The sequence below is a fragment of the Carcharhinus amblyrhynchos genome, unplaced genomic scaffold (assembly GCF_965287045.1).
Source record: "Carcharhinus amblyrhynchos unplaced genomic scaffold, sCarAmb.v2.hapA scaffold_987, whole genome shotgun sequence".
In the NCBI taxonomy this organism is placed as follows: domain Eukaryota; kingdom Metazoa; phylum Chordata; class Chondrichthyes; order Carcharhiniformes; family Carcharhinidae; genus Carcharhinus; species Carcharhinus amblyrhynchos.
This window is the reverse complement of record NW_027650727.1, coordinates 39,937-48,266: the sequence shown is the minus strand read 5'-3', so window position 1 is coordinate 48,266 and position 8,330 is coordinate 39,937. Positions and strand designations below refer to the sequence as shown.

Here is an 8,330-nt window from a genome sequence, read left to right as displayed (position 1 = left end):
AAATTGCCCCTTAGTGTCCAAAGATGTGTAGGTTAGGGTGGATTGGCCGTGCTAAATTGCCCCTTAGTGTCCAAAGATGTGCAGGTTAGGGTGGATTGGCCGTGCTAAATTGTCCCTTAGTGTGGTTGGTGAACCCCTGAACTCTGACCTCTCGTTGCTGTCCGTAGATTACGTCAAGGGGTCGGTCTGTACTTCCAGTAGTTGTTCCGTCAGCAGCGGGGAGAATCCCTACGCCACCATCCGAGACCTGCCCTCCCTCTCCGGAAAACCCTCCGAGAGCAGTTACGTAGAGATGACCTCAGCACCCCCGGGGACGGACGCCTCCTACGCAGAAATCGGCCTCTTCGCTGAGCCCCAGAGGGTGGAGGCCGAGGGAGGTGAGAGGGGCAGCGAGGGAGGGGGGCAGTGAGGGAGGGGGGGCAAAGAAAGTGAAGGAGTGAGGGGGCAAAGGCGAGGGGGACGGTGACGAGTGGAGGGGGCGATGAGGTAAGGGAGGTGATGGGGATGAGGAGGTGAGGGCCGAGTTGTGGGGGGGGGGGGGCGCGCGAGGGAGACGATTTCACAGAGAGAGAGAGACCCTCCGGCCCACCTTGTTCGATGGGGGTCTGTTTGACCGCCCCCCCCCCCCAACCAACAAGGAGGGAGAGTTTGCCTCTCTGACCTTCGACCCGAGGGTCTGGTCGCAGAATGTGGGCCACGGGCATCGTCTCAGGGTGGGATCTTGCTGTGCGCGAGCGGGCCTCTCGGGGGAAGGGGGGCTACCCCTCTGTGTGGGGGGGTGGGGGTGGGGTGGGGGTGGGGGTGGGGTGGAGTTACAAATGGCGCCCCCCCCCCAGCCCTCTCCTAGCAGGCGACCTCACTCCAGTTGACCTTTGACCCCTGACCCCTCTTTTTTTTTTCCTCCTCCGCAGGGAGCGGGGCCCACCAGCCCGGGCCGGGAGGCGAGGGGGAGCGGGCCCCCGAGGGGGGGGCGCCGGCGCCGGGACACTACGACTCCCCCAAGAACAGTCACTCCCAGCCCTAGACCTGCCCAGCGTGCGACACTACCCGCCTTCCCCCCGGCAAGGCCGCTGAGACCAGGCCCTGTCCCCGGGGGGGGGGGGGGGGGATGGGGGGGTGGGGGGGAAACAGATAGGGAGACGGACGGACGGACGGTCTTCGATGGCCATTGGCCCCTCGTGGCGCCAAGATCAAGTCATTCCTGTCAGTGGGATTGGCGGAGGGAGAGGCCATTGGCCACATGACCTTTGCCCCCCCCCCAACTCTTCCTGCCCCCCCCCCCCAACTCTCCCCCCAATTCGGACCATTCTGGGGCAGAATCCAGCCCAGAATTTCCCATCAGGTTGCCATGGATACCAGGAAGCACCCCCCCCCCCCCCCAAAAAAACAAGGGATGGAGGAAGGAATTTCTTGCCTTTGCCACAAGGGTTGGGGAGCGGTTTTGTGTCCGTCCTCAGGATGGGGGTGGGAATAGAGAGGGGGGGGGGGGGGGTAGGGGAGGTGGGGTCAGCGAGGGGAGAAGAGAAGAAGGGGGGGGAAGAAGAAGGGGGGGGGAGAAGAAGGGGGGGAGAAGAAGGGGGGAGAAGAGACCATGAGTCCAAGAAAGGTCCAATCTCAACCTCAACAATGTTGAGTGGAGGGAGTTTTCCGGGGCGCCTCGGTGTGGGCGATAGAGACTCCCTCGTCTCCCGTGGCTATCCCAACCCCCCCTCCCCAATATCCCTGGAAAAAAGAAGACCACCCCCCCCCCTCTAACCCAGACACCAAAAGACCCCACCAACCAAAACCCCACCATTTGCTAGCAGAACTGGTTCCCATGCCCGCTCCCCATTCATTGGCCTCAGGACCGTTGGACCTAGCTGGCCTACCCCACCAGCCAGGAGCCACCGAGACCATCCTCTGGGGTCAGGCGTTTGAGCCACCCCAGATACGAGACCCTAATCCTTGACAATGTTGGGAGGGTCGGTGCCCAGGGAGCGCCGCACTGTGCGGGGACGGTCGGTGCCCAGGGAGCGCCGCACTGTCTGGGGTCGGTGCTGAGGGAGCGCCACACTGCCTGGGAGGGTCGGTGCTGAGGGAGCGCCACACTGCCTGGGAGGGTCGGTGCTGAGGGAGCGCCACACTGCCTGGGAGGGTTGGTGCCGAGAGAGCACCGCACTGTGGGGAGGGTCAGTGCCGAGGGAGCGTCGCATTGTCTGGGAGGGTTGGTGCCGAGAGAGCACCGCACTGTGGGGAGGGTCGGTGCCGAGGGAGCGTCGCATTGTCTGGGAGGGTCGGTGCCGAGAGAGAACCGCACTGTGGGGAGGGTCGGTGCCGAGAGAGCATCGCATTGTCTGGGAGGGTCGGTGCCGAGGGAGCGCCGCACAGTGGGGAGGATCAGTGCCCAGGGAGCGCCGCACTGTGTGGGGAGGATCAGTGCCCAGGGAGCGCCGCACTGTGTGGGGAGGATCAGTGCCCAGGGAGCGCCACACTGTTTGGGGGGGTCGGTGCTGAGGGAGCGCCGCACTGTGGGGAGGGTCGGTGCTGAGGGAGCGCCACACTGTTTGGGAGGGTCGGTGCCGAGGGAGCGCCGCACTGTTTGGGAGGGTCGGTGCTGAGGGAGCGCCGCACTGTGGGGAGGGTCGGTGCTGAGGGAGCGCCGCACTGTGGGGGAGGGTCGGTGCCCAGGGAGCGCCGCACTGCGGGGAGGGTCGGTGCCGAGGGAGCGCCGCACTGTGGGGAGGGTCGGTGCCGAGAGAGCACCGCACTGTGGGGAGGGTCGGTGCCGAGGGAGCGCCGCACTGTGGGGAGGGTCGGTGCTGAGGGAGCGCCGCACTGTGTGGGGGAGGGTCGGTGCTGAGGGAGCGCCGCACTGTGGGGTATGTTAATAGATTTGTACAATTTAATAGACAAACGGCTGAGTGTGGACAGTGGGATCACTATATTAGTGATCTTACACAATATTAATTCAAAAAACCTTCATCAGTAGCAAAGGGATGTGAAAAATTTTTTTTTTTAAATAAAACTTGCACGAGAAGATAAATGAGTAACTTTTATTCATCAGTGTCACAAATCGGTGTACATTAACACCGCAATGAAGTTACTGTGAAAATCCCCCACCCTCCTGTCCGGGTTACACTGAGGGGGAATTTAGCACGGCCCAATCCAACCCCTAACCAGCACAGTCGTTCGGACTGTGGGAGGAAACCGGAGCCCCCGGAGGAAACCCACGCAGACATGGGGAGAATGTGCAGACTCCGCACACAGACAGTGACCCCGAGCCCGGGAATCGAACCCGGGTCCCTGTGAGGCAGCGGCGCAAACCCCACCAGCTGGTGTTGGGGTGCAGAGCATTAGATGCGTTCGGAGCAGCTTAGGCTAAAGTAGGCCACTCTCTCCATTCCCCACCCCCCCCATTCCCACTGCCCCCAGGGGGGATACAGCACCCCCCCCACAGAGCCCCCACACCCGAGGGTACAGAGACCCCCCCCACCCCCCCAAATCCCCCACACCTTGGAGTGGGGGGCAGAGTACAGAGACAAAGATGGTGGCCATTCGGCCCCTCCTGCTAGCTCTGCCACTCACTCAGATCTTGACTCCCCCTCCGATCCCCATCCCCCCCCTCCGATCCCCATCCCCCCCTCCGATCCCCATCATCGCCCCCTCCGATCCCCATCGCCCCCCCTCCGATCCCCATCATCACCCCCGATCCCCATCATCACCCCCCTCCGATCCCCATCGCCCCCCCCTCCGATCCCCATCATCGCCCCCCCTCCGATCCCCATCATCGCCCCCCCCCAGATCCCCATCATCGCCCCCCTCCGATCCCCATCATCGCCCCCCCGATCCCCATCATCGCCCCCTCCGATCCCCATCATCGCCCCCCCCCGATCCCCATCATCGCCCCCCCCCCGATCCCCATCATCGCCCCCCCCCCCCCACCCACGCCCCCCCTCCGATCCCCTCGCTGAATAAAAATCTAACTCTGCCTGAAACCTATCTAATGGCGCCGCCTCTGTAGCCCCCTGTGGGAAAGAATTCCACCGATTCAATCCCCCTCCCAGGGGAGAAAATAAACCTCTTCATCTCCGTCTCCAACGGGCGACCCTCTCGCTCAGAGACTCTGTCCCTCTGGTCCCAGGCTCTCCCACACGAGGGGGGAGAAAACAGCCTCCTCAGCAATGACCTTGTCAGACACCCCCCTGAGAATCCGAGATCGCCTCGGGGTCCCTCCCAGTCCCCCCCAATGGGAACCCAGTCCCCCCCCCCCTCCCCACTCCCTTTCTCCCCCCAACGGGAACCCAGTCCCCCCCCCCTCCCCACTCCCTTTCTCCCCCCAACGGAAACCCAGTCCCCCCCCTCCCCTTCTCCCCCCAATGGGAACCCAGTCCCCCCCCCCCCCCAACTCCCTTTCTCCCCCTCCCCCAAACGGGAACCCAGTCCCCCCCCCCTCCCCACTCCCCTTCTCCCCCAATGGGAACCCAGTCCCCCCCCCCCCCACTCCCTTTCTCACCCTCCCCCAAACGGGAACCCAGTCCCCCCCCCCCCCACTCCCTTTCTCCCCCACAAACAGGAACCCAGTCCCCCCCCCCCCCCACTCCCTTTCTCCCCCCCCCCCCCCAAACGGGAACCCAGTCCCCCCCCCTCCCCACTCCCTTTCTCCCCCCAATGGGAACCCAGTCCCCCCCCACCCCCCCACCTCCTTTCTCCCCCCCCCCCAAACGGGAACCCAGTCCCCCCCCCCCCTCCCCACTCCCTTTCTCCCCCCAAACGGGAACCCAGTCCCCCCCCCCTCCCCACTCCCTTTCTCCCCCCAAACGGGAACCCAGTCCCCCCCCTCCCACTCCCTTTCTCCCCCCAAACGGGAACCCAGTCCCCCCCTCCCCACTCCCTTTCTCCCCCCAAACGGGAACCCAGTCCCCCCCCTCCCCACTCCCTTTCTCCCCCCAATGGGAACCCAGTCCCCCCCCCCTCCCCACTCCCTTTCTCCCCCAAACGGGAACCCAGTCCCCCCCCTCCCACTCCCTTTCTCCCCCCAATGGGAACCCAGTCCCCCCCCCCTCCCCACTCCCTTTCTCCCCCCAATGGGAACCCAGTCCCCCCCCCCTCCCACTCCCTTTCTCCCCCCAATGGGAACCCAGTCCCCCCCCCTCCCCCACTCCCTTTCTCCCCCCATGGGAACCCAGTCCCCCCCCCCCCCACTCCCTTTCTCCCCCACAAACAGGAACCCAGTCCCCCCCCCCTCCCCACTCCCTTTCTCCCCCCAACGGAACCCAGTCCCCCCCCCCCACTCCCTTTCTCCCCCACAAACAGGAACCAGTCCCCCCCCTTCCCCACTCCCTTTCTCCCCCCAACGGGAACCCAGTCCCACCCCCCTCCCCACTCCCTTTCTCTCCCCCCCAACGGGAACCCAGTCCCCCCCCCTCCCCAATCCCTTTCTCCCCCCAACGGGAACCCAGTCCCCCCCCCTCCCCAATCCCTTTCTCCCCCCAACGGGAACCCAGTCCCCCCCCTCCCCAATCCCTTTCTCCCCCCAACGGGAACCCAGTCCCCCCCCCCTCCCCACTCCCTTTCTCCCCCCCCCCCAACGGGAACCCAGTCCCCCCCTCCCCACTCCCTTTCTCCCCCCAACGGGAACCCAGTCCCCCCCCCTCCCCAATCCCTTTCTCCCCCCAACGGGAACCCAGTCCCCCCCCCTCCCCACTCCTTTCTCCCCCCCCCCACGGGAACCCAGTCCCCCCTCCCTTTCTCCCCCCCCAACGGGAACCCAGTCCCCCCCCCTCCCTCCCCACTCCCTTTCTCCCCCCCCAACGGGAACCCAGTCCTCCCCTCTCCCCTGGAAACGTTCCCAAGGATATCTACGAAGGAGGACCCAGGTTGTAGGTGACCGCACGGAAATCCGGATTGGAAGACGAGAGGAAAAAAAGGGAGAGAGATGGCGGACGTTTTGCAATTTCAATCCAATATAATTTACCTTCAATAAAATTAACATCAAATTCTCACCCCCTCCGACACACACACGTACACATATATTGCACAGAAAGTTAACAGCTTCACCAGTTGAAGGGTCTTGCAGGCAGTTAGGCCCAACGCCAACCCCCTCAGGCCCAACGCCAACCCCTCAGGCCCAACGCCAACCCCTCAGGCCCAGCGAGAAAGGCCTCAACGTCCAACTGTACCTTTGGGGGGGGGTGGTAAGGTCTCTGGGAAAAAGATTCCCGGGGGGTGGGGGGGAGACGGAGAGACAGGGGTTGGCGCACAGGAAGGAAACAAGTTCCGTCAGGGCGACAAAAAAAAAATGGCGAATCCAAGATGGCCACCTCGAGTGAAGGGTCAAAAGGACTCTCTTGGCGCGTCAAGAAGGCGGAAACACTTTCCGATTGGCTGGGGTTTCGCCTCAGAACCTTTCCCCACTTCCTTTGAGTGGGGGGGGGGAGCGATTGAACCATTAGCGCCCCATCACCCTGCCCACAATGCACCACTGACCGCCAATGATGGGTAACCCGTTCTCCGAGCCAATGGCCCGGTCTGGACGCCAGCCCCCACACCCCTCCCTCAGAGGGCGTAAACCGGGGGTGTCCCAAGATGTCCGAGGGAGGAGGAGGACAAAACGGAGGGGCGGCCTAGTTTGTAGGACGGGTTTAGAAGGTGGGGGCGGAGGGAGGGGAGAGGAATGGACTCGACACTCACCCTCCGAAAATATACCAATCGCCACAACGGGACTGTGCTTTCTCCGAGTAAGAACCGAACCCCCCCTCAATCCAAAGGAGGGCAAGAGGCCTGGGGGGGGGTAAGTGGGGCCTGACTAAGCCCCCCACCCTTCTCCAAAAGATATCAAAAAGGTTGAGACACATCCAAAAGGATAGCAAGAGGCCTAGTTTGGTCAAAGGCCTACCCAGGGAGATTAAACCCATGCCATTCGATCGAGGCATCCTTTCCTGAGGGGATAATGGCGATGGGGTCACCCCGTGAAGTGGGGGGGGGGGGGGGGGGGGTGAAAAAATGAAGCCCCCACCCACCCGTTTTGAGGAGAAGTTATTGGCGCCAACATGGCGGACAATGCGGTTGTAGAAATTGGGCCCTCTGTGCTCCCCAACCCCCCCTCCCTCACAACCAAACCAACTGCTTCCCGCCCTCCCCCAACCCCCAAGACAGAGAGCCAGGACCCACGGAGGTGGCCATTCAGCCCCTCAAAAAAAGGGGGCAAGTCATCAGGCCAAAGGCTTTGGCGCAAGGCCCAATTGACGTCAATGGGGGGGAACAAAAGAGAGCTGGGGAACGTTCCAGAAACTCGGCCGATCGACGGGGGAGGGTCAACGCTTTGCGGACCCCCTCCGAGCGGAGTTTCCATTGAGGATACGACCCCCCCCCCCCAACCACCAAAACTCTGAGGCTCGAAGGTTCCCGTGATTGACGAGGGGGAGGGGGGGGGGTGTGGGGAAGGGGGTCAGTTGGCAAAGGGGGGGGGGGGGGGTGGTTTAGGGGGAGACGATCAGGAGACAAACCTGTCAGAAAACTGGCCCGACCATCCAAACCGTGTTGGTATTGACAGGCAACGCACGCACAGACAGAGACAGGCAACGCACGCGCATAGACAGGCGGAGAGACAGAGACAGGCAACGCACGCATGTGCAGACAGGCAAAGAGACAGGCAACACATGCGCACAGACAGGCAACACCCGCACGCATAGACAGGCAGACAGAGAGACAAGCAACGCACACCCACAGACAGGCAACGCACGCACAGGCAGACAGAGAGACAGAGACAGGCAAACAGGGACAGGCAACACCCACACGCACAGACAGGCAGACAGAGAGACAGAGACAGGCAAACAGGGACAGGCAACGCACGCACAGGCAGGCAGGCGGAGACAGGCAACGCACGCACAGGCAGGTAGACAGAGACAGGCAACGCACGCACAGGCAGGCAGACAGAGACAGGCAACGCACGCACAGGCAGGCAGAGACAGGCAAACCACCGCACAGGCAGGCAGACAGAGACAGGCAACGCACGCACAGGCAGGCAGACAGAGACAGGCAACGCACGCACAGGCAGGCAGACAGAGACAGGCAACGCACGCACAGGCGGGCAGACAGAGACAGGCAACGCACGCACAGGCAGGCAGACAGAGACAGGCAACGCACGCACAGGCAGGCAGACAGAGACAGGCAACGCACGCACAGGCAGGCAGACAGAGACAGGCAAACGCACGCACAGGCAGGCAGACAGAGACAGGCAACGCATGCGCACAGGCAGGCAGACAGAGACAGGCAACACACGCGCACAGGCAGGCAGACAGAGACAGGCAACACACGCGCACAGGCAGGCAGACAGAGACAGGCAATGCACG

At 63.3% G+C, this 8,330-nt stretch overlaps 1 protein-coding gene across 1 annotated transcript; it reads left to right on the top strand.

The window, feature by feature from the left end:
- Positions 1–167: 167 nt before the first annotated feature.
- Positions 168–1,024, top strand: LOC145340409 (platelet endothelial aggregation receptor 1-like; the record flags this gene model as incomplete). Its single annotated transcript, XM_080184879.1, has 2 exons — positions 168–377; positions 912–1,024. Coding segments are annotated over 2 exons (323 nt in total), but the record flags the coding sequence as incomplete, so codon positions are not given.
- Between the last annotated feature and the right edge of the window lie 7,306 nt (positions 1,025–8,330).